Consider the following 26,965-nt stretch of genomic DNA (forward strand, 5'->3'; position numbering starts at 1 on the left):
CATTACTGCAGTCTTTAGTGTCATGATCCTTCAGAAATCATTCTAATATGCTGATTTATTATCAATGATGGAAACAGTCGTGCTGCTTAATATTACCTGTGATACTTTTTCAGGGTTCTATGATGAATAAAAAGTAAAAAGTGTTCACTCAGAAGGAATCCCTCACATTTTCTGTGCACTTGTAATGACACATCAAGGATGTTAAGAGCCTAAAAGCAGGTTTAGTACTTGCCCCATTGAAGTCAACAGGGTGCAAATTTTAAAAATAGAATAACTCGGTGTAGGCAACACCGATTTTTGTCGTTGTTCTCTGTATTGACAGTACTCCAAATGTACAAAAAAATGAGCTCAATGTTAAAATTGACCGGAGTTCTCCTTTAAGCAGCACAACTGTTTCCAACATTGATGATAACTGAGTATTAAATCAGCATTTTAGAATGATTTCATGGATCAAGTGACACTGAAGACTGGAGTAATGCTGCTGAAAATTCAGCCTTATATATATATATATATATAATTTGTGTGTGTGTGTGTGTGTGTGTGTGTGTGTGTGTGTGTGTGTGTGTGTGTGTGTGTGTGTGTGTGTGTGTGTGTGTGTGTGTGTGTGTGTTTAGCAACACATCTGGTCAATGACATAACGTCTGTCTGATTGTTCAACAGGGTTCGTGGCCCCCGGTCTGCAACCAACTGAGAGCGTTGCCATGACGACACCAGCTGCACAAGTGAAATAGAAATAGTATGAAAATCTGAAATACATGAAAAGGTATAAACATAATTTATGTGATTCCATATATCTCATATTTAATGTATTAATGAATTTATTTTGGATGTGGGCTTAATGTGGAATGGTTACAGAAATATGTTAATTACAACATAGGACTAAAAACCTTCAGTCTATTTCTGTTGTGTTTGTGGAGTATTTCCTCTTTATTCAGGTTCTTGCACGTTTTCCTCAGTTACACATAGTGACAAGTGTTGAATTCTGACATTTTTGTCCTTGGATATATGTTATTGAGCTCAGTTGATAGCTCATCTGTCTGTCAAAACAAAAGGTCAGTTTCTTCACTCACTTTACATGAAGAGCACATCGACGGACACATGACAAAAGGTTAAACCTCTGAGAATGAAGAAGGTAAAAACCTTTTTTTTTTTTTTTTTTTACAGTATTGAACCATTCTTTCCTAACAACATTCTTCAGTTTTAAGGACTTTTGAGAATTAAGCTAAATTTACTTTGTTGGTGATGAAGAGAGATTTAATCAAAGTATCCAAAAAACTGCAATATGTTAAGTATATTCACTTTGCATAATTCAGTTTGACTTTCAAGGGATTTTCAATTACATTTTACTTTAAATAAACAAAGTGCCCTTTCACTGGTATTTGCATAACCAGGATGATTTGATTTCCTTATCCATGTATGATAAGTTTGTGATTAAGCAAACACAATGAAGGTTTAACTTTTGGATGGAGGTTTGACAGTTAGAAATGGGTTTCTTGCTCATCTCAGAACAAATTGCTTTGTCATATTGAACTACTTTAACCACTATTTTACCAATTTGTTGAATAAATTTGCATGCAAATAATGTGTGCATATGTAGCCAACAGACTGTAATACTCTTAAAAATAAAGGTTCTTTTATTGGTATAAATGGTTCTATGAAGAAAGTTTAACATCAATGGAAACATTCCATTGCACAAAAGGTTCTTTATAGTGAAAAAATGTTCTCCAGATTATTCTGTGAAGAAAATAAAAATATTCTTCACACTAAGGTTCTTTTAAGAACTGTTCACCGAAAGGTTCTTTGATATTCTCACAAATACTATATTGCATAAAACTCTTTTGGAACCTTTCTTTTTAAGAGTGTACTTTTATTACAAAACTGCTGACATGTTACTTGTAGACATTAGTAGATTTTTACTGTACTTCAGTGACTTCATCTTTCAGGCACACTACATGCTTCTCTTTTGAGGACGGAGAGAGGCCAGAGATACATGGCTCCTCCCCTCAGTGTAAGTAAAAACATTCCAGCCAAGCGAGAGAGCCAGCGAATATGAAACCCTGGAAGTCTCTGATTCCGGTCCCTTCTCCTTGTGAGCACTCACACGCTTACTAGAAGACAAGGACGCCCCATAAGCAGCTGCAGCACATCTTTTTTGAGACTTCTTAAGTTTTGTGGAGTACCTGAAAGCGTCCCTTATTCAAAGCCACCATGAAAGCCACCATATTTTTCATTCTCTTGACCGTATTGGCTCATTCCAGAGGCCAGTACCACTACCAGGGCCTGATGAACTACCTGGAAAACAGGATGATTGCTATGGAGGTAAGATCATTTTGGTTCATCTGGCCACGTTTCAATATACTGTCTGCAGTCCTGCTAGTTTTCAGCCATTTTACAGAGACGTCCACCTTTCTAGGAATACGTCAAAACTCTGAAACCATGCTAATTCTGAGAGTTCTTTACATTTATTCAACTCCACAACACTTGAAAATGTTGGCAATATCTGTAGCCCAGTTTGTTGAAAGTGAGAGTACACACACTCTGAAGTAACTTCTCAAACCAAAGAACCATAGCTTAGATCAACAGACAAAACAAAAAGTCTTCATCTAAGCAAGTGCTGGCTCACATTTACTTAAGATTTAAGTCTTAAGTAAATGGAGACTTAAATCTTCATTACTTTTTTTGGTAACACTTTATTACATGTAGTTACTATAGTAATAACTATAAATTACTAATCCTAACCATAACCCTACAGTAAGTGCACATAGTTAGTTAATATTACCCCGTTATGTATAATTACACTGTAACAAAGACACCTTAAAATAAACTGTAACCCTTTTTTTCTTGAGTAAAGTTGTACCCCAGTGCAGAGAAACATTTTCTTGATTGACAGAATAGTTTATCTCAGCATTTTTGTTCAGTGAAGCTGTGCTGAAAAAATTCTAACACTGATTCAATAAGCAAAATAATTACTCATGATTAAGTAGACGCTTCATTAGAATAATGAATTTATTCTGTCAATTTACTGTCATAATTTCTGTCATGTACAGACAGGACTTAATTACCTGAATCAGCAGGAGTCCACTGAACATGCTGTTACTCTTAAAATGTGATGTATGGTACAAGAAGACTAAAAGCCTTCTTTCTGGTTAGAACATTTTTTTTTTTGGTCACACTTTAGATTAGGGTACAATTCTCACTATTAATAACTATTAGCAACAACTTTTTGCCTCAAACTCCTAATTACTGCTTATTAATAGTAAGGTAGTTAAGTTTAGGCATGAGGTGGGATTAGGGATGTAGAATATGGTCATGCAGAATAAGGCATTAATATGTGCCTTATAAGTACTAATAAACAACCAATATCATAGTAATATGCATGTTATATGAGCAACTAGTTAATAGTGAGAATTGGACCCTGATCTAAAGTGTTACTGTTTGTTTTTTTAATCTGGTCCCAAAGTAAGGACTGAAAAAAATATTTATTTTCAATTAATATTTATGGAGCAACAACATTTATGAAAAACAAAGTTCGTTTTGATTCAAAATCATGCAATATTAAAGTCAGCTTGAGCAGCTAGCCTACAGCAAAACGCCCCTGGGGTGGCCACACTGATATGGTATACATATTTAATGAAAATTCTGACAATTCCGCACCATATTCAAGTACTTTTAATATAGTAATACAGTACGGGAAGTTTCGTGACTGTAGCTCCTGCAACAAGGAGGTACCTCAAATAATTTGGCAGTTTTTTAATAAGAATTAATAGTGAGAATTTTGATTTTATTTTTTATTACTGATTTGTGGAACTGAAGGGTCTCGAAAATTGTAGACCCCTTCAACTCTGCAATGATTTTTCACAATTTGTTAAAAATATGTATTGAATTTTATGGTGTCCTTGACTGATAGCCTCAGACATCACTCTGCGGTTCTCCATCTCCTGAACTCAGATACGAATTGATTTTGCCTTTGACTGGGCTAACACATGCTGTCCAGAATTACTCAACACTTCTGAACCATTATTCCCAGCAGGCCTATATTCACCATTGGAATAAGTTTAACATTGGAAAGAATTTGCTGCACTTTTTGATCTGGCTTCAGAATCAGATCATCTTAAACAATTATGTGACTCAGTGTATTTGTCATTTTTCCAGGAACGCATTGCCTTGTGGCATGAACAGAACAACCGCTACAACTCCGACCTGAAGGAGTTCAGGCTGCAGGCCGCAGACCTGTTGGAGAAGTTGGGCAAGGAGCACACTAAACTGCGTTCCGACATGGAGGGCGCAGGAGCACGGGTAGACCGCGTGGAGCGTGAGATGGACTATATTGAAACCAAGAATCCACCTAAGCCTTGTGTGAAAGCAGCAGACAAAATGGTGGAACAGGACCCGGTTTTCAAAGAGAGCAAGAAGGAAGATTTCTTTGAGCTGTCTGGTGAGTCTGGGAAATCAGGTTTTGAAAGCTGAAGCCCAGCTTTTGATCATTTACTTTCCGTCTTAGCCTTGACATACTCTTGGTCGAGGAGATTTAGCTTACCGTTACAAAGCAGAGTTTTTGTATTTTTAAGACATTTGTATTTTATGAGAACAAGCATCCCAGTTACACTCATCCATATTGGGATTGTGCTGTAGGCCTTGTGACTGTCTCACTTCAACAGTATAATGATAGAATTTCTGCTAATGCTTGGTTGCCTTACACTGAGGATTTATTCATTTAGAGGAAATGTGCTGCATCTTGTTAATTAGGAAACAAGGAACAAAAAATCTAGCCAGTCAGTTCAGTAGATTAGCCATTTGGCTTTTGTGGTTAAAATGTTATGCAATTGTTGTTGGGTTCTTGCCTATTTTGTTATCCAGAAGGCTGGAATCAAAGCAGATGAATGTATTTGTGTTTCATTTGCCTGTTCATCTGACAGCTTTACAGTTCATCTGTCTCCACTGAGGTACAGCATTGTTAACCAAAAAATCCACTCTAAAGCTGAAGGCTGCAGGCAAAATTCCAGTCCATTACATTTATTTATTTCCTTTCAAACAAAAGATATATTTTTATACTTTATTCACTATGGTTCAAAGGTTTGGGGTTGGTAAAACAGTAATATTGTGAAAAAAATACAGTAAAAGAGTAATATTGTGAAATTGCATTACAATTTAAAATGTCATTTATTCAGCATCATTACTCCAGTCCTCAGTGTCACATGATCCTTCAGAAATTATTCTTAAATGCTGATTTGGTGATCAAGAAACATTTATTAATATTATCAATTTTGAAAACAGTTGTGTTGCTTAATATTTTTGTAAAAACCATGATATACATTTTTAGAATGTTTATATGAATATAGAAAATATAAATGCACAGTATTAATTTGAAATATATATTTTTAACAATGCCTCTGCTGTTACTTTTGATCAATTTAATGTGTCATGCTGAATAAAAAAGTATAATTTCTTAAAAAAAGTTACTCACTCCAAATATTTTGAGGACCAGTGTATATTTTATCAAAAACATTTTGTAACAAAGAATTACTGGCAAGGGAATCTACAAATAAAAAGTGAATTAAAATAACATTAACATTTTCTTAATCGAATGATTGCTATAAGCTTTATTTTATATATTTTTAGAACAGCCTGACTCAATTTATGTTAATAGAGTTTCAGCTACAAAAGTGACAGATCATGACAGGAGAAACTAATAAAGTTTAATTTTTTTTTTCTTTGAAATTAAATATCTTAGAAGAAATAGATAAGAAATAGTTCCAAAAGGCCTGTATATTAAAATGAAGATGTATTAATAATAATGCTTGTTAAGCCCCACACAATCCTGCACATTTATAGAAGAATACATGACATTTAAGGGTGAATCTCTCGACTGTGGAGGCTTACATTAGTTTTAATTTTCACATTCAAGTTTTCTAGGTTTATTTCTTCCATAAAGAAAAATAAGGGTTCAAACTCAATTTTTTTTCATAATGCTGTCATCCAGTGCTTGTGCAGACTAAGCAGTCTGTATAAATTGCTGTCAGAGTTCGCAATATTAATCATAGTATGCTCCCTGTAGACATTAATCATGTTTGTTTTCATTGACAGTGTGCGTGAACATTGTATCCCGTCTAAAAGCAATGAAGATCCTTAAAAGGTTGGGGAGCCCGAAAGGTGTCTGGACCAAAGATGCCAGGTCAGCGAAAGTCTACATCTTTAACGGCACATCTGACAACACGCTGTACGAATTCAACTCAGTGCGAGAGCTCTCTGCATCATCAGGCGTGTCTAAAGGCAGGCAGATCACCGTTCCCACTGCTTGGAATGGGACTGGTCATGCAGTCTACGATGGCTTTCTCTATTATATCAGTGAAAGTTCAGAGCTCCAAGTTATTAAATATGACCTCAAGAACGGTTCGGTTGCAGACAGTGCAGTGCTTCCCATGGAGGACCGCAGCCCAGTGTACCAACTCAATCCAGAGACGCTGGTGGACCTGGTGGTGGATGAGGATGGGCTATGGGCGATGTATCCAGCTGGAGACACTATCAATCTTGCTAAAATGGACTCTAACTCTCTGGACATAGAACAGATGTGGGACACGGCGTGTCCAAGAAACAACGCTGAAGCTGCTTTTATCGTCTGCGGCACAGTCTATGTGGTTTACAACACCAAGCCGCCGAGCCGCTCGCGTGTGCAGTGTGTTTTCGATGTGAATGACATGGTTACCAGCGGCGAAGCCCCTCTGATTTATTTCCCCAGGCGCTTCGGGGCCCATTCCAGCCTCAAATACAATCCTGAGGAGCGGCAGCTCTATGCATGGGATGATGGGTACCAGATTCTGTATAAACTAGCGCTGAAGAAGAAGCTATGGGCGATAATGCCACCACCTGAGGAATAGTGGACCTCTTACGTTCTTAAAGGGCTTTATTTTCCTGGCTACAAAACGTTACTGAAAATGAAAATCCTGTCATCATTTACTCACCCTCATGTTGTCCGTATGACTTTTTTCTTCCATGGAACTCAAATGGAAAAATGTTGAAGAATAAATGACAACCCAGACTGCAATATTAGTGTTGGCCCAGATCTGGCCCACATCTGGTACGCATGGAATTCACATGTACCAGATGTGACCCGGATCTGGGCCGGCACTATGTTGCTTTCTGGGAATGGATGAGGATTGAGACATTCAGTCGTCAAAAAGGACTCAAACCCACCATAAAAGTAACTAATCCAGTTCACAAAACCAGTCTGAATGTTTTGTTCACGACTGAATCTGTTCTCAAGTTCAATTCACTGATTCAGTTATTCAGTTGCAGCGGTTACCGTTAAAGGCTCACTGAATTATCTGTTAATGTTAAACAACTTCAATTTGGTTCTAATTCTCACAAACAAACAAAAAATGTACGAAAAATATGAATCTGAAGTTGAATGATGGGTTTAATTATCTGTACCTGATTTATGCTTCTACAGTACAGAATTAATTTTAAACAACTTAAATTTTCACATGAAGTTATATGACTTCAGAAGACTTGAAATATAGTGGCTTATATAATTTGGAACGACATGAGGGCAAGTAAATGATGGCAAATGTTTAATTTTTGGGTGAACTAATCCTTTACCTTTATCAACACACAAATATATTGCTTTTGTTGAACATTTTATAAGAAAATATGAGACAATATGCAGTCTCTATAATAACCCACTATTTGTGATTTGATGACAGAAGTTCTCAAGAGAGAAAGAGAAGCAACTCTGTCCTTGAAATGGCTGAAACAACATTTTATTTGGCATTTTTGAAATACAAGAACCTTTTCAAACATTACAAGTTATATTGCAAGTACAAATGATCAATACAAAATTAGAAAGTTGCTCAGATTCACAAGGGGGCAGAAACAGGTTGTTAAAACACCAGCACACAAGAGTTAGTGATGAGGTAAAGAACCAGATCTAAACCTTATTAACTTTACATTCACCTACAGAAACACACTTTATATTATCGGAGTATTACAACATTGGTGATATTGTAAAATCAGGACCAAAAAGTTTGTCACTTTGTCACAACCATTTCTTCAACAAATTGACTTTTTGACAGAATTTTAAAGATTCTGTTAAAATATGAAATCTATATATAAATTTAAAGCTTAACAGTTACCCTATGAGATGATGGAGGGCATTATGTAAAATAGCCCAAGTGCCATGTATATTTCAAGATATTTCAACACCACCAACTGGAGCGTAAAGTCATTCATCATCTGACAATGAACTGCCTGCATAGGGTTTCTTTTTATTTTGATCTTTTTCATCTTTGTGACAGATATGTGCACTTGAATGGTCTGTCTTTTCTTATTTGAAACATATAGTCAAAATGTCCAGGACTCGGAAGGGAAGCTCTGAAGTAATTCAGTAATTTCTGTGCATTTATGCAACTTATTTCCAGCATATGCATTACAGTATGTTTTTTAAAAAAATGACAGGAGAATATACTGCAGTAATCATGATTTATCGTTTTGCTGGGGTTTGCCTGAGCATTTCTTTCTGCTAAATTTAAATTCCAAGTTAAATTGTGTTGAATGAATGTAAAACAAAACAGAAACCACAGGGATAAACAAATAAAATATTGCGGGCAATGGAAGTTGTTAAGACATTTATGACATTAACATTTGAAAAAATAACATTATTTTCACTGCTCTGTTGAGCATTACTTATTATAAAAATAACACTTGCACAAGATGGCATGACTTTTTTTAGACTTACTTAGTTGACAGTTATATTGAATTGTTTGGTTATGCAGATATTACCATGTTACAGTTCTGCTGGATACAGACTGTACAGTGCCACATTATTTTATGCACATCCTTTCAAATATCCCTAATTTTTTACAAATAATTGTTGTGAAATAAAATAAAAATATGAATCTGAAGATGTATGTTAGTTATTTTATGTAATGTCAACCCTGCTCTTTTAAACAGAATATGTATATATTTTATAAGTCTGAGCATACATTGTTTACTCCAGACATTTTTCCAGACGAACTTTGACAGTACAATTTAACTCAATAGAATGACATGTCAAAAGATGAATGAGATGTCAGCGTTAGACTATTAAAACAACAGTACAACCCACATAAATCAAGACAGATCTCTATGGATATGTCAGCACTTTTACCTTAAATGCCCAGTTTTGTACCTGGTCTTGACAATGAATATTATTTTAATCACATAAATGTATTCAGCTACATGTGAAGTGTTTTGTGTGTGAACAGGAAGTTCTTTACATGTAAACCATCTGTGTTTCATCAAGAAATTACTGGATAGGAAAAGTTTGTTGTGCTCTGATATATATATAGACAGTCTCTTTTTACACATAACATTTATACAACATCTATAAACCGCTAAATATTTCAAAAAGTACACCTTCACACAGGTTTTGACAGAGAAAATAGTTTGTTCATAGTAGCCAATAGCACATGACAAATCCGTCTGCGTTCTCTTTTTCTCACTCACACAAAACATTGTCCTTTTCCCTCAATATTTTATATAGGCTACCAACTTTTTTGACTTCATTCTTAGGACTTCCAGTATTTAATCTTTCATCCACAAAGACCTTTGTAGCATTGTGTGGAAACTTCTGTTTGCACGTAGACCGCTTGCAGAACAGCGCATCGGATTTCAAATGCTTCAGGAAAATTCATATTGGAAAGAAACATCTCCTCTGACGATACCAAGCTATTCTAGGAACACAAGTTGGCTTTGTAGAGTACTCTAGGTACAAAGGTTTGTACAACACTTCCAAGAATTGACTGAGGATCATAAGGACTGGAAGAGCTTGAACATGAGGAACATCGGGGCAATGATAGTAAGATCTGATCTTAGATCAAGGTTTGGGAACCATCTAAATCAACCCGTAGGTAACGTGAAAGTAGCAGGGCTCTTGTTTTCATCAGACAGGCAAATGGACTACAGCGAGAATGCCGAGCCATAGGTTTACATATGGCTCTGATCAAGGGCTGGCAGGAGGTTTGGGGGAGGGACAAGACCCCTGACTGTCAAAACTGGCGGTTCTAGCTTTCCACTGTAAGAAAAGACACATGAAAAACCCATCAATGAGAGCATTTAGGAGTAGAAGCAGCACAGCAGAAGAGTGAGCAAATATTGCTCAGAAGAGTGAATTTTACACTGTGGTTGGATGAAACTGATGCATCTATTACAAGTTAAACATATTTGTTATTTTTTGTTAATTATTTTCTATGTAAAAATAAATATCATGCTTTTAATTAATGCAAATCCAAACACATCTAATCACGTTCCACTTAAGCAAACTGCATAAATGAGGTTACAAATAAACAAACTAATTAATCCTCAACGTGATTTTTCTCATGCTTTTATGTAATTATTTGCACATCACGGGATATTACAGTTGTAAAAATGAGAATTAGCATTTGTTGAATAGCCTGTTGCTCATACACTAGCAGAAAGCTTATCTGGCACACTAATTTATTCGGTACAAACTTAATTAAAATTAACAATAATTTCAATAATGGTGACTTCCAATAAAACATAATTTAACTCAAAACGGAAACACAACCATACCCCTTTAAAAATGACCAAAAACAATGCCTTACAATCTAAGCCACCAATTATTTCTCAGGTCTACTTAATATTCAGATAAAAGAGTGTGTGGCCACACCCCCAAACACAATGCATGGATGCCCAGACAGGACCACAGCTGAAACAGTGGTATTTTTTAAATTAATTTGGAATGAATTGCCAGCTTTGTTCAAAATAAAGACAATATTTATTATTATATTTAACAGAAGAAATTGAAGTAAATTGAACGAAGAGTAAAATGCGTAACAACATTTACATAGCACCAAATAAAAAAAATTTCCCCCTCATGATTAACTCTTGACCACATTTCAGAAAAGGGGACAGCATTTCAGTGAGTGAATTAAAATCAGCACTGACATATTCCACTCATGTATTATTCATGAAGCACAGTACAAGTTTGAGGATGTGACTAGAGGGATCTGAATATTTACAAAGAGAGATTGGCGAGTAGTCAGAAATGAATTCTGAAAATGCAATTTGCATTAAAAAAACAGTTCTTAGTTCTATATAAACCAAGGGGGTGTCCAAACTCGGCCCTGGAGGGTCACTGTCCTGCAGAGTTTTGCTCCAACTTGCCACAACACACCTGTCTGAAAGTTTGTAGTATGCCTATAAGACCTTTATTAGCTGGTTCAAGTGTGTTTAATTGGGGTTGGAGCTAAACTCTGCAGGACAGTGGCCTTCCAGGAGACACCCCTGATATAAACACTAATTCAGAGGGTTATTATGCCTACCCTTCATGTTTATGTTTGCATTCCTGGAGGGAGGAGGGTTACTTACCACTTTTTCTGATTTCTTAGGCTCCACCAGGGAGTGCCAGTGTGCAATTGGCTTACGGGGGTATGTGAGCATCTCATTCCAGTGGTCTCTACCTAAACCTTCAGCACCACAGCCCAAACGGCACACACCAATTATCTCATTGTGGCCCACCCTGCAAGATAAGATTTGTTTGTTATAGAATTATGCATTGGTATATCCGTTTATTTAAGTGATCCAAATAAACACACCCACTCTGGCAATAAATAATGTAACTTAAAGTTTGCATGACCCAAAAGCATTTTGTTAACAGACAATATGAGTTTGCCTTCCAGTGCAACTGACCTATTTTGCAGCAAGGTATGTGTGTGAAAATATGTGCATATGTTCTGAATCAGAGAGAGCAGCTGAAGCGCCACAGGATAAAGAAATCAACATACAGTACATTTACCTCAGTGGTGCTGAACCTTACGTGAGTCCTTTTGTGAATCCAAGGAAGAGAATTAGGAAACAGCAGTTCCTGACATCTAATCATGTGTGTGTTCTTGTCTTGGACACTGCTCGAGACTTGAGAATGTTGGGTAAAATGTATGCACCCGGTTCTTTGAGCAGTAGAGAAGTGAGCGGTGAATGCTCTGACATCTGACCTTTTCCTATTTCTACTTAAGCTTAATGTGATCATTCTGATGTCTGGTGACCTGCTATTCTAATATATCCTGTACAGTTTGTTTCAATATTTCAGTATTTCTCTGTTTAGGTTGTGTGCCTTGAGTTTGATGCACAATTACAACCCCATTTCCAGAAAGGTTTAGTAAAATGCAATACAATAAAGAATCTGTGGTTTGTTAATTCTCTTGAACCTTACTTAACTGACCAAAAAAAACTAAGGATTTCCAATGTTTTTACTGACAAAATTAATAAACAAATTTTGATTTTGATTGCTGCAACATACTACAAAAAAGTTAGAACAAAGGCAAAATAAAGGTGATAAGATTATAGAATATGCTATTTAAACTCTTTTAAAACAGTTCACAATGAGTAGGTGAATTGGTAATAGGTGAGGGTATCGTGATTGGGTATAAAATGGGTGCTAAATATCTTGAGAGAATTGTCACACAATAAAAAAAAAATACATTTCTCAATGCAAGACTGCAAAGAGTTTAGGTATTTCACCATCTATCATAATATTGTGAAAAGATTCAGGAAATCCAGAAAAATCTTAGTACATGTAGGGCATGGATGCCCAATCCTGCTCCTGATGATCACTGTCCTGCACAGTTCATCTCCAACCCTAATCAAACACGCCCGAAGCAACCAATTAAGGTCTTCAGGATCACTTGAAAATTTAAGACTCTCTTTTAGGGTGTCTTTTAACATCTGTCCGGGGACTGCAGATGAAAAATAGCCTTCTGGCTAGCTCTGGCATATTGGCAGAAATGTTTATTAATATGCACTGTCCCTGTAATAATAAAAAAAAAAAAAAAAAAAGGTGTGTTTGATTAGGGCAGGAGATGAACCGTGATCGGAAGGAGCAGGATTGGGCACCCCTGATGTAGGGCAAGGCAGGAAACCTCTGTTGAATGTGTGTGACCTTTGAGCCCTCAGAAGCCACTGCATGAGAAACCATCATGCTACTGTGTTAAATATATCCACATGGACTTTGGAAAGCCATTTTCACTTAACACAGTCTGACGCTGCATCAAGAAATGCCGCTTGAATCTCTGTTACGCAAGGAGAAAGCTATACATTCTATGCAGAGATGCTGCTGAGTTCTCATGGGTCCGAGCTCATCTTAAATTATCCAAAACACAGTGGAAATCTGTGCTGTGGTCAGATGAATCCACGTTTCAGCTTGACATTCTCATTTCTAAGTTTCCAAAGACGAAAGGGACCTTTCAGACTTTCATCAGCGACAGGTGCAAAAGCAAACATCTGTCATGGTAGCATCAGCGAAAACGGCAAGGGTGATTTGCATGTGTGTGAAGGTACCATTGATGTGGAGATGTATTGGGATTGTACAAAGACATATACTGCCATCAAGATGACATCTTTCCTGGGAAGCAAGACAATGCCAGGCCTCATTCAGCACGTGCTACAACAGAGTGGTTTCGTAGACACTCTACACCACAGAAGGGATGTGCTTGCCTGCCAACAGTCCAGATGTGTCTCTTATTGAAAATGTGAGAATCAGTCATGATGACCATGCACTGTTGAGCAGCTGTCTTGTATCAAGCGACATTGGGCAAAAATTCCACTTGCAAAACGGCAACAATTAGTAACCTCAATCTTCAAATGTTATTAATAAGGAAAGGTAATGTGACAAAGTGGGGAAAATGCCTCTGTCCTAACTTTTTAGAGTGTTGCATCCATCAAAATAATAATAAAAAAAGTATATTTACAACATGCATTTAAGTTGGTCAGTAAAAACTTTGGAAATGTATACTTTTGTTAGTTAAATAAAGGTTCTAGAAAATTAAACCAGATTCTTGATTTTATTGCATTTTACAAAATGTCCCAACTTCTCTGGAAATGGGGTTGTATAATAAAACTGTGTTAAATGTTAAAGGAATAGTTCAGCCAAAAATGAAAAGTCTCTCAGGATTTACTCACTCTCGTGTTGTCACAATTATGTTCACAGTAGAGGATATCACGATATTGCAGCCCAAATATATTGCCAAAGATATTACACATCCTTTTATGTGGACAGTTACTCCTGTTGGATGTGGTTTGTCCTATGTGGAGGTATGCTGACATTACCCTAGATATCATAGCTCTTGATACACCACAAAGACTTGCTGTCCAGCGGGATGCGCACCAATAATTTGTCCTCTTTTAAACTCTGATATGTCTCCCATTATGCTGTGTGGATGGCAACATTTTATATACTGTGCCATTGCTCTGTTTATTCAACCTTCACACTCTGCTCTTACTGATGAAGAGTAAATTCAGTGAAGATTGGCCACCAGGCCGAGCATATATAGACGTGAAACCTCCAACAGTGTTTCAGTTTCATTGTCCAACCCTGTATCATTTCGCTTCAGAAGACATTGATTCATCCAAGTGGGGTCATATGGATTACTGTCACAATTGCTCTGTGTGGTTTTTCAAGCAAAGGAGCTGAACCCATTCAATGGCATTTTATGGACTCACAGAGATGGATTATTTTCCTGAATTTTTTTGTTTGTTTATCTGAAGAAAGAAAGTCATTTATACATTGGTAATGGCATGAGGGTAAGTAAATGATGAGATAATATTTGGGTGAACTATCTCTTTAACACTGTTAAAGGAATAGTTTAAATGAAAATGAAAATGTGGTCATTTTCTCATATTATTTCAAACCAGTAAAATTTAAATTGAAAATGAATAATAATAAAAATATATATTTGTTTGTCCCTATGCAATTACAAAGAATGAGGGCTGTAGTTTTCATGTTTAAAAAATCAAGAAAAAAGTATCATAAAAGTAAAATAGTATGACTTCTGCATTACATATAAGCCTTCTGAAGACAATAGCTTTGTGTGAGAGAAAGATTGAAAACTGTTATTCGCAACATGACAGTGTTACAGGTAATTTGTGTCATTTTCTGTTTTTGGGTGGGTTGGATGTGTTTTTATTTCAGTTTCCTGTGTTTCAGTTAGTTTGTATGGTTTCCCGTTTATCTGATTATTATGTGCACCTGTTATTCATTTCATTGATTGGTTTGTTCGGGTATTTCAGCTCTGTGTTTCTTTCGGGGGGGGGGGGGGAATGCTATTTCATGCATACTGAGTTTTTTACATTGTTAAAGAGTTGGATTCCCATGCTAAACATGAACAAAGTTTCAAAAATTAAATTGTACGTTTGAAGGAGTATTTCTGTTCCAAAAATGCTCCTTCCGGTTTGTCACAAGTTTCGGAAAGTTTTTTTCGAGTATGGGCATGTGTGACGTCAGATGTAGCGGAATTTCCTTATACGGGTCCTAAGGGCACTTCTCCGGAAGGACGCGGGCGCGCGCGCAACCGTAGACCAGAGCGAGAGAGCGAAAGCAGTACGCCCATCAAAGCGCTATGCTCGGCTTTAGGGAAGTCAGTGTCACCAAAGAAGTGTGTTTTTGGTTGCCAGGGCAAGACAACCCTGCACAGATTCCCAAAGAACCTGGCATTAAGGGACCAGTGGATGGAGTTTGTTTTTTCAGAGCATCAACGGAGGTTGTGCAAGACTGTTTGTTCCCTGCATTTCGAAGATGCTTGTTTTATAAACAAAGCCCAGATCGACGGATTTGCAGATCGTCTAATGCTTAAGGATCGAGCAGTCACAATGATAAAGGTTCGCGGTCGTGCGTTGGAACCGGGCGGTGAGTAAAACTGCTTCAAATGTCTCTGTGTGTTGTTAGCTCGGCGCGTTAGCACAGCTTTAGCTCCGCCCACACGGCCCGCCTTCAGCCGCTCGTTTTTTTCCGGAAAGACTCGGTACAGCCTATCTTTCTTTTATAAATATAATAAAACTAAAGACTTTTTGGAGATATGAAGGATGCAATACTACTCTATAGGTACTCAAGATTAACAGGAGACTGAGTGAAAATGAGCATTTCACCCCCCCCTTTAAGTTCATTCTTTGTGTGTTCTGAGTATTTTGTTTTGAGCTTTTGTTAATAAATCATTACTGCTGCGAACAGATCCAGCTCCTTTACTTTTGCAACCGCCGCTGACAGACAGTGAGTCAATATTGACAGAATTTTCACTTTTGGTTCATCTGTCTCTTTAAATTTCAATGTATAAATGATAAATAGCTGTTACATACAGGTCATAGTCCATGACTGAGATGTGCAAGCTGACTTGGTCCATGCTCTCGGGAGGGATGTCAAAGATAATGGCCTCATTATAAGTGGGATTCAGGGTGTTTTTCTTTGTTGTGGTCTTCTTCTTTTTGAGACGTCTCCCGTCACAATTGAGGGATACCTTCACATAGGGATCTGCTCAGAGAAAACACTGGTATTAGTTCAGATCATTAAAACGCTATTAATTTCACATTTGCAGTTTGACTTTTCATTAATTAATGTATTATTTTACTTGAATTGAAACTAGTGCATACTACAATATGTTTAATCAATCATCAACCAATAGCTTGAAGTTGATGAGAGTATAAGATGAGAAGATTAGAAATGAATGCTGGGTATCTTCATAGAGCCAACTTTGCATTCAGTGTGAATAGAAGGCTGTTGAGATTTAGAGCTTTAATGAAATGACTTGAGCGCCGATTCTAACATCAGAGCTGCATACTGATTTCCATCCCTCTCCATTATTGCGCAATTTGTCTGATCCATTTATCGTGTGCATTAGTAAGCCATAAACTATACTTCCAGCTTGAGCAGAACAAATCACATGAGAAGTACTTGTTCTGACACCAAATTAGCTTGGGGCACTTCTAAACAGATGCGTGTGAATAAAATTTTACTGCAAATGAAAAACGTTTACTCTTCAGCGGATAAAAGTAAAAATGTCTGGTGTGTGACACACTATCATGATAAGGGAAAACCATGATAGTGTGAGTCATTCATGTTATTAGAGCTTAAAATTGTTCCCTGCATCACATTCGTAACGCTTCTTTAGACTGTCTGGCTTAACTCGCTCAGTGATGCTGCTGATTTACCTCTGGGAAAGTTTGTTAATATGAACAGACTCAACAGAAGCCAATTTGTAACATGAAAACATGATTAGAACGTGCTGGACGTGTGCATTAACAATATATGAGAAAATAAAAAAAGCTTTCCAGAAGCCATAAAACCAAATGGACCAATTACAGGGGACAGTGGTGCTACTTTTTACTTATGTTGTCCTCTAGGCAAGGAGAAATGAGACAGAGGTAATATAAAATGGCTATACTTCAGGATGTGTCAGAATTGGACCCTAAACTAAAGTGTTACCAAATGTTTCTTTCTAAATGGATAGTCACATAAAGTAGCCTATGTTCTTTAGATTAAGAGAGTGCTTATGACACTTTTCACCCCACTCTCCCCTACTTCTAATTGCATGTCTGTATTTTGATGCTCAAGGGCAGTAAAGCTTTGAGTGGTGAAATTCTACCTGAGTATCCTGTAATGTCCATTGCCTTTAGGTTCCTGCACTTGATGACTGTGAGTGTTAATCTGCCTGCCGTAGGTAGATAGCAGAGTGAGAACATGATCTCCCCAAGGTCCACGCTCTCCTGTCAGACACAGACACAGACAAATCAATGTAGCATGATGTATTGGCACACTTTGTTACAAAGGTCACCTTTTCAATTCAATAGCTCCGGATATTAGAGATAAAAACAGTAAATGTGCATTAATGTACCAGCGACAGATACTATTAGAGTAGACACTTTTCCACAAGCATCACTTCCAGTCAATATATGAGTATAGAAGGCCATTTCCACCACATGAGGAGAAAATAATGAAATCATGCCTTGGTCAATTATGAGATAAAATGTCATAATTCTAAAATGATAATCTTAAAGGTGCTCTAAGTGATGTTGGGTGACGTCACTTCTTGTTGACGTTTAAAGTATTGTCAAACAAAATGGAAGCTAGCTAGACCCTCCCTCCTCCTCATCCGCGTACTAACCCCCAAACCCCACCCTCAAATCCTTCTTGTCGGTTATTGGCTGGAACAGTTTGTAATGTTTCGTGGTGCGGGTTAGCCCAGTTCGCTTTTCTTGACATTTGTGGAGCCTGGGGTGTCTACAGAAACCTCATTTTTTTAACAGTGTGTTCAGGAGACAGGCAGCTAGCGTATAGTGAGGAGATGTTTGCTGTATGTGACAAAAAATGTTTTGGCCTAAAAAACGCGTGACATCGCTTAGAGCATTGGTTCCCAACCTGGGGTCCGCGCCCCCCTTAGGGGGGCGCCAGAGTTCACAGGGGGGGCGCGGGATCGGATATGTTTTGAGGTGAATTTCAATTACAATTTCGTTATTTCAAATGTATAGGAGCGTTGCGCGTGGCAAGCGCGCTCATAATGTAAGAAACGCCAGCGAGACCACAACATTGTCCAACATCAAATGGCAAACGTAATGTAAGCGGAACGAAACTGCTCGTTATTGTGTGGTTGAAGGACCGTTTATCAGTTTGGACCAGTGCAGCGCGAGCCGATCGTGATCATGCGACACTGTTACTACACAGCGCTAATAAGAGATCCAGTAAATAAAGCATTTCAAATCGCCACTGAAGTAATAACATCGCTGCGAGATCTAGTGAGAAACATTCACATTTCTCCGTTATTAACGGATCAAACAGCGCTGACGTGGAAACCTGGAAGAAACAGTGTCCACAGATCTGCAACATTCACCATGGATTTACTGTAGGAACACTAACTGCACCCATGGAAGTTTGACAGGAATAGGCTATAATGCCTTCAAGTAACATTACATCGGTTTTATTTTTACATTATGAATACAATTGCTGCCCTCAAATGTTAATCTGAAATAAAATAAACCTTTGTTTATAACTACTACAATATTACTTTTAATTTTTTCCAAGGAGCTGTTTTGTTTTATATGCTCATAAGAAGAGTGAATTATAGCTCTAGAATTGCTCAAAGTAAAAAAAAAAAAAAAAAAAATCATACTTTATGATGTTAGTTTTAATAAAAAAAAAAGAATTAAAAAAATCAAATCAAGGAAATTTCTCTGGCATTTCTTTCTTTTTGCTGTATCAAAAACGTACCGAACCGAACTGTGACACAAGTGTACCATATCGAACCGAACCGTGAATTTTGTGAACCGTTAAACCCCTAATATATCTATATATATATATATATATATATATATATATATGGGGGGGGGGGGTCCACGGATTGTTAAATATGTACATGGGGGGGCCCCAAGGAAAAAGGTTGGGAACCACTGGCTTAGAGCACCTTTAATTATGAGATACTAAGACATAATTATGAGACTAAAAGTCAAAATTATGACATTAAGCAAAAAAAAAAAAAAAAAAATCATAATATTACATACAATAAAAAGTCTAAATTATGAGATTAAAAAATCTTATGACAGTCAAAATTTCAACTCTTTTTCATAATTATTTCAACTTATATCTCATTATGACATTTTGTGTTTTAATTTACCAAACCATTCTTTTTTTAATGTGGCGGAAACAGGCTTCCATACAGACTTACCAATGCTATGACTACTTGTCACTAGCGGTGTTTCTTTTGTGAACGAATCTATGTTTTGGAGACAAATCTTTGGAGGACGAATCCTTGTAACAGTGTTGATAATCAGTAATTATTTACTTTCCAATCTGCACAGTGGCTGAATAGAGAAAAATTCTGCATCAATACGATCAATACAGTCACTTTAAATTTGTTGGGTATGCTAAAAGCTAGTTAGTACTGCAAGAAGGTATTTATTTTTGACTATGACGGTTGGGTTTAATAAGCCTTTGACTTAAGATCGAGGTCTAGGGGAGAACTGTTTGGACAGATATAGCCACAGTGACCAATTAGTTGTTGCTATTCTCCAAGCCACAAGCTCTCCTGGACGCCACTCCAGCAAACTGTTAATTAAACGTCAACACTCCAAAACATTTCGGCCTTTCCACCAGGGCATGAGGTCCATCATTTCCATTCCAGCTGATCCAAGCATATCAGGTTGCTTTTAGATCAGGATAAAACAAGTGTATAGGCCTATCCAACAAAAATAAGGCAATGCATTGGAACAGTGGAATTTTTAGACATTAAGACCACCCACTTTGTCTGAAAGTTAAGCACATGCGATGCAAAGGAAGTTAGAGTTAGCGTGTTAGCGTCATCATCTCAGCAGTATTAAGACTGGTGTAAAAATTAATCCCTTTAAATGAGCTCAATAAGCCTCTCTCTGACAGACATATCCCATGACTCCCCTACTTGTGGCTTAATGTCTCTCTAGCCCTCTAAGGTGATTATTTGTAGTTTGCACTTAAGTATCATATAGGGACTTTTTAAAGTGAACTGATGGATGTTCAAAATGACAGCTTGACAGAAAGAAAATTTGTAAAGCAAGTAAACTTTAAGTAAATAAATTGACTATTACTGAACAATATGGCACATGTTAAAAAGTCAAGTAATCAAGCTTACTAAATTATGTCTGATTTCCAGAGGAGTAACAATGTGTGAATACAGTGAATGTGTTCAAGTTTATGTAAAAAAAATGAGACCATTTCTCGGATACATTTAGCCTATTGTTATTCATTGGTAAAATCCTTCTTAAATAAATTGACTATTACTGAACAATATGGCACATGTTAAAAAGTCAAGTAATCAAGCTTACTAAATTATGTCTGATTTCCAGAGGAGTAACAATGTGTGAATACAGTGAATGTGTTCAAGTTTATGTAAAAAAAAATGAGACCATTTCTCGGATACATTTAGCCTATTGTTATTCATTGGTAAAATCCTTCTTCCATGAAATGTAAAAGCAGGAGTTTAGCTGTATTTTTATGCTCTTTTTCTTACAAAGAAAATAAGTTTCTTATCCCAAGCAATCAATAGCTTTTTGTATGAAAAAGAGCAAAATTATTGTGAACAACTTATTATTGTGAGTTATTTTTCACATACTGTATAATCCTCTCATCTGTTATAGGTCTGAAATCTCATGCACACTCACGTATATTTAAATATGGCATGTCAAGACATGTCACACCATGTTTGACGTCAGTGATTTCAAAAGCCATTGGTTCTTTTGTCTTGGAACCATTTGCGACACCAAATTTTGACAAATGCACAAATTAAAACTACATAATTGAATAACAACACAAATTTGAATATGCACATAACCAAACTGCGTACTACGTTTTTGTATAGCTTCAGAAGACTTGATTCATATGGACCACTTTTATGTTAATTATTTGTTGCTTTTTGTCATTTTATGAGCGTGAGAGTCCCTATTGTCATTATTAACTTGTAGTGTATGGAAAAGAGCAGGATGTTAGCATAACATCCATTTTGTGTGTAAAGGAAAAAAGAACATAATAGTTTTTTGAGTTTTGAAATAAGTGCATTGAGTTCCAGATTCAAATCTCCTGCCAAGTACAACAGAACGTGTGCTATTGTTGAAGGGGCAGCCGGCCTCCTGCCACGAAAGCAATAACCACAGGTTTATTGAATTGCTCCTCTGAGGATAGCTGTAAATCTAGAAAACAGAGAGAAATAAGACTCGTCGAGGAGTATTGCCTGCCGTTAAGGAGTAATCAGCAAACCTCAGATGACCTCAGAAGCTATTTTGGAGGTTAACTTCAATATTAATATTATGCTGTGATTGGCAGTACCTCTTATTAGGGCCCTTTACAAAAATTAGGCAATTACTTTGTCCACACAATCAGCCTGTGTCAGTCATCTCCATGTGTCAATTACTACCTTATCTGTGTGTTAATGAGGGTAGATCCCTGAACTCTCATTAATTCGTCTGTCTTGGTGTAAGCAGGTGTATAGCACAGTGTTGAATATTGTGTCTGCATTTTAACAGACTATGTCAATAACCCAACAGGTAATTCACATACCTTAGTCGCCATCTAATGGCCTTGTTATTTAGAATTAATTTATTTTCTAATCTACACTAAACACAAACTGTCTGACCGGTGCAAAATCAAGTGTACTTGCTAAGGTTTCAGCATCCATCCTTCCTTCTCTTACCAACAAAAATGAAACTATAGTGTCTAGAATGTTGTAGATGACCTGGATGACTTATAACGTCATGTGGTGCAGTGGGGTCCAAAAATTTGAGACTACAATTAATACATTTTATCTGTACGATTTTTATATTTTTAAAATAAATTTTTTATGCTCACCAAGGCTGCATTTATTTGATTCAAATATTATTACAGTTTAAAAGAACTGTGTTCTATTTTAATGTTTTAAAATATAATTAATTCCTGTAATGCAAAGCTGAATTTTCAGCATCATTAGAATCTTCAGTGTCACATGATCCTTCAGAAATCATTCTAATTTACTGATTTGCTGTGCTGCTTAATATTTTTAAAGGGAACCTTGATACAATTTTTAGGATTCTTTGATGAGTCAAAAGTTCAAAAGAACATAATTTGGAAAACAGATGTAAACATATTGTAAACACATTTAGATTTTTTTGTAAACATATTGTAAGTAAATTTTATATTGTAAATATTATTACTTTTGATCAATTGAATTCATCCTTGCTGAATAAAATATTTTTCTTTATATATATATTTTTTTCAACTGTTTGTTCTGTTCAAATACAGTAATATAAAATTTTATGATATAATAATATAAAATATTATAATCTAATTTAACCTTTTTTATTGCCGTTAAAATATAAAATTAACAATTAATTATTATTATTATTTTATTTTTTAGATTTGGTCACTATCAAAAAAAGCTAATTTGTGACACTGATCATGTGAACAGTTTTTTACTCATGGTCAGATGTTCTCAAACCAACTACTAAAACATTGTGAACACTTTTTACTCAAATTGTTATGCTCATATTTAAATTTGCAATAAAAAAATTATAGTTTTTTTTTTTTTTTAACTAGTGGTCTCAGATTTTTGTAACCCACTGTATATTCATTTCCAGATCTGATCAATATGTGATCAATACATATATGAGCATCCTCATCATGCACCTCTCCCCATAAAAAAATTGTCTTAAAATCCAGCAGAATTTCACGATTTGGCAAACACATCAAGAGAAGAGAGAGCGGCAAGGTTCTCTTACAGTGGTCGCGTACTGAATGTCTCTCCAGATGGAGGTTTCCCTCGAGAGATCAGACACTTCTAACAGATTGTCCAATATGACCTCCCCAATCATATCGTGCCGTGAGAACCGGTCGAAGTCAAAAACGCTCAGATGGAGCTTCCTGGCGGGAAGCTCATCATAGGGTACCGGAAACTGGAAGGACTCGTCAAACGTGGGGTTGAGCGTTTTACGATGGACTCGTGTCTGGAACTTCTGCTGCCGATCAGGAAGCAGGTAGATCTTGACATAGGGGTCGGAGCTGCCGCAAAGATCCTTGGCTGGTAGATCAAATGCCTTGAGTATCTTGACAAGTATCATCTCATTCTCATAGTCATAGCGGAGAGAAAAGTTGATCTTGCCACAGTTTTTGCCGCCTTTACTATTGTCGGAGTCGTCGTTCTCTGTGGTCATCTGCTTGTAGAGTTCAGGCTTGATACGGCCAATGCTGGTTGGCTGCTCATCCACATCATAATCATCTCCCAGGTCCAGACTTCCAACCTGCATTTGACGGGGAAGGTGACGTTTGAAGGAACTATGCCTGAAAAAATGAGATAAAGGAGAGAAAGAGTAACATGAGGGATTTGATGATGTTTGGAAAAAGTTGAATTAAAAACTGAACAGCCCAAGGCAAGGTTTTGTAACTAAAATCTGAAATCCTACTGATATGTCACTTGCATAATTCATAGACTATACATTATGTATAATATTGTTATATACACTTGAGGTTTGTCACAATTCTATAGTGAAGACAAACCTCAATACCATGAAAGCAACTGTTTCATCCGTAATGTAACAGCTGTTCTCAAAAGGAGACCGGGTGTTAAAATTAATTCTGGTGTAGTTAATTCAACTGTAGTGCATACTATTTAATATTAATAAAACTCAATATTTCCCTGTCAGGCTGATCTCTAGGAATGCTCTGTAACAAAAAGCAGTGGAAATCTTCAAAAGCAGCCACATACTGAAGCTAAATTAAATATTACTCTTTAATGAGCAAATAGTACATGACATATTACATTTTGAGTGGACAAGTTCTATGCCGTAATTAAGGTCCCTGGAACAAGCCCAAATGAATCAAGCATGCATGAGCAGCGCTTCTCTTGGTTCCAGTGATTATGAAGCAGCTAACATTAAAAACTCACCCTGGAGTGATATTGAAATACATTATTGAAGGGATAAAATAACAAAGCAGTCACAGATGAAAGACTTCAAAATCCTCTAAAATATTATGCATCATCAACAATACTTTTCAAATATAAATGATGTGTCTGAGAAGTTTACATTTCTCTTGCTGTTGTCAGTATTCATCTGTTCTGTAATGTCTTTATGAGATCCTCTAATGGGGTGACTGTAACTGATGTTTTGAGCCATACTGGAATAACCACCTTGGAAATAGAGGAAAGTTTACACAGATCTAATAATACAGGGAGGGTGGTCTGACAGTCTGATTCATAGTCTGCATTTCCCTCAGGTATATACAGTTCTGCATGTGACGAATGACATGCAGGCTGAACATTAATCAAAGATACAGTGTGAATTTACAGCTACATTTGAACATATTTAGATGACTTTAGCATGTACAGTATGATGATGCATCATCCTGTTTATTATTAAAGGAAATTTTGTTATTGCAATACACGGAAAGTCATGAAAGGGGTAAGATGACTCTTACCTTGGGCAAGAAGCTCCCCTTTTAAACTTATTTTAAAATGCTTGCAGAATATATACTGTAGAATACATCTGATTTTGTATTAAAGGGTTAGTTCACACACACAAAAAATAAAAAAATAAAAATCTGTCATTACTTACTCATCCTCATGTTGTTCCAAACCCTTAAAGGGGGGGTGAAATGCTATTTCACGCATACTGATTTTTTTACACTGTTAAAGAGTTGGATTCCCATGCTAAACATGGACAAAGTTTCAAAAATGAAGTTGTACGTTTGATGGAGTATTTCTGTGCCAAAAATACTCCTTCCGGTATGTCACAAGTTTCGGAAAGTTTTTTTCGAGTATGGGCATGTGTGACGTCAGATGGGGCGGAATTTCCTTATATGGGTCCTAAGGGCACTCTCCCGGAAGGGCGCGCGCGCACCCGTAGACCAGAGCGACGACGAGCGAGAGAGCAAAAGCACTACGCCCATCAAAGCTCTGTGCTCGCTGCTAGTACATTTCGACGATGATTGTTTTATAAACAAGGCCCATTTCGACGCCGGATTTGCAGATCGTCTAATGCTTAAGGATGGAGCAGTCCCAACGATAAAGGTTAACGGTCGTGCGTTGGAACCGTGAGTAAAACTGCTTCAAATGTCTGTGTGTTGTTAGCTATCGGCGCGTAAGCACAGCCCACACGGCACGCCTCCAGCCGCCGTGGGAATGGTGAGAGGAGTCCTTCAAGATGGAGGTTGCTTTTTTCACACACCTTGTGTTGTAAAGATCTTCAATAGCAGGAAGGCTGGTCCCAGTGATACGCAGTGCAGACTTCACTACCCGCTGAAGGGCTTTCCTGTCAGATGCAGAGCAGTTTCCATACAGACCGTGATACACTCTCAATGACACATCTGTAGAGAGCAGTGAGGATAGAGGGGGTCGTGCCTGCTCTCTTCAGCCTTCTTAGAAAATACAAGCGTTGTTGGGCCTTCTTTACTAAGGAGGAGGTTTTCCATAGACTACTGTAATGTACTATACTTAGGTGTCTCACAGTACATATTGTCACATCTTCAACTAGTTCAAAATGCTGCTGCAAGATTGTTAACAAGAACAAGGAAAAGCGAACATATTTCGCCAGAATTGTTCTCTCTCCATTGGCTTCCAGTTAAACATTGTATTGAGTTCAAAACACTATTGTTTGCTTATAAGGGATTGCATGGACTGGCTCTTCCATACATCTCCTTTCATCCCATCATAATGCTTTTAGAAAACTTAGGTCAACCAGTAGTCTACAGCTGACTGTTCCAAGGACACGTTTAAAACTGAAAGGAGATCGTGCCTTTTCAGTGGCCGCTCCACAGCTTTGGAACAATCTGCCATCTTACATGAAGACTGCACCAAAATACAAAAACCCACTTATTTACTGTTGCTTATGGTCATAAGTGGGCCTAGAGGTATAAATTGTAGTGTATTGTTCATTTGTGTGTTTTATGTGTACTTATTAAGATACCTATTTACACTTTGTACAGCACTTTGGCCAACAGCTGTGTTTTTTAAATGTGCTCTATAAATAAAAATGACTGACTGATGACCACGTGAGGTCATTGGATATGTGCAGGCCCAGGAATTTAAACTTCTGTGTTGTTTCGACTTCTGTGCCCTCTGATGGATAAGGGCTGGTGTGGGGCTTTGGATCGTCTAAAGTCAACAATCATCTCTTTTGTCTTGTTGACATTCAAGGCGAGATTATTGCAGTCACACCAGGCTGGTCCACTTCATCCCTGTATGCTACTTCGTCATTGTTGATGTTAAGCCCCACCACTGTAGTGTCATCTGCAAACTTCACAATGCTGTTGCTTTGGTGTTTTGTAGTGCAGTCATTGGTCAGAAGGGTGTATAACAGTGGACTCAGTACACAGCCTTGTGGTGCACCCGTGCTCAGTGTGATGGGCTGAGAGCTCTGTGTATTGATTTTGACAACCCGTGGTCTGTTGCTCAGGAAGCAATGGTTCATCTTCGGAACACAAATTAAGATATTTTTGATGAAATCTGAGAGCTTTCTGACCCCGCCATAGACTGGAATGCAATCATCACTTTCAAGGCCCAGAAAGGTAGTAAAGAAATTGTTAAAATAGTCCATGTGACTACAGTGGTTCAACCTTAATGTTATGAAGCCACGAGAATACTTTTTGTGCGCAAACATCCCCCCCCCCCCCGGCTCAGTATTGGCTGGATCACAAAAAGCATTCTCGTGTATTTCATCATTC

General features: G+C 37.2%; 2 protein-coding genes across 3 annotated transcripts in view; one reads left to right on the plus strand and one right to left on the minus strand.

Annotated features, from left to right (window-relative positions):
• The first annotated feature begins 2,005 nt into the window (after positions 1-2,005).
• olfml3a (olfactomedin-like 3a) lies at positions 2,006-9,638 on the plus strand. The gene is made up of 3 exons (XM_081385758.1): positions 2,006-2,319; positions 4,153-4,435; positions 6,085-9,638. The coding sequence occupies exons 1-3, from the start codon at positions 2,209-2,211 to the stop codon at positions 6,873-6,875; spliced, it is 1,185 nt and encodes a 394-aa protein (XP_081241884.1). The 5' UTR covers positions 2,006-2,208; the 3' UTR covers positions 6,876-9,638.
• The window catches only part of syt6a (synaptotagmin VIa), a gene marked incomplete at its 5' end in the record, with an annotated part of 56,289 nt that continues 37,061 nt past the window's right edge, over positions 7,738-26,965 (minus strand). For both annotated transcript variants that reach the window (XM_081385756.1, XM_081385757.1), the window contains 5 exons: positions 7,738-10,048; positions 11,365-11,515; positions 16,120-16,291; positions 17,403-17,523; positions 23,029-23,587. In XM_081385756.1, coding sequence (XP_081241882.1) covers positions 9,977-10,048; positions 11,365-11,515; positions 16,120-16,291; positions 17,403-17,523; positions 23,029-23,587 — 1,075 coding nt within the window. In that variant the 3' untranslated portion in view covers positions 7,738-9,976. The remainder of the gene's footprint in view (positions 10,049-11,364; positions 11,516-16,119; positions 16,292-17,402; positions 17,524-23,028; positions 23,588-26,965) is intronic.

This window comes from Scardinius erythrophthalmus, assembly GCF_964197995.2.
Source record: "Scardinius erythrophthalmus genome assembly, chromosome: 15".
NCBI lineage: Eukaryota > Metazoa > Chordata > Actinopteri > Cypriniformes > Leuciscidae > Scardinius > Scardinius erythrophthalmus.

Bases quoted from the DNA above. Each gene is read 5' to 3' on its own strand.
- olfml3a (XM_081385758.1), top strand. From the start codon at position 2,209: ATGAAAGCCACCATATTTTTCATTCTCTTGACCGTATTGGCTCATTCC. The intron at 2,320-4,152 runs GTAAGATCATTT...TCATTTTTCCAG, and splicing joins ACAGGATGATTGCTATGGAG to GAACGCATTGCCTTGTGGCA. The intron at 4,436-6,084 runs GTGAGTCTGGGA...TTTCATTGACAG, and splicing joins AGATTTCTTTGAGCTGTCTG to TGTGCGTGAACATTGTATCC.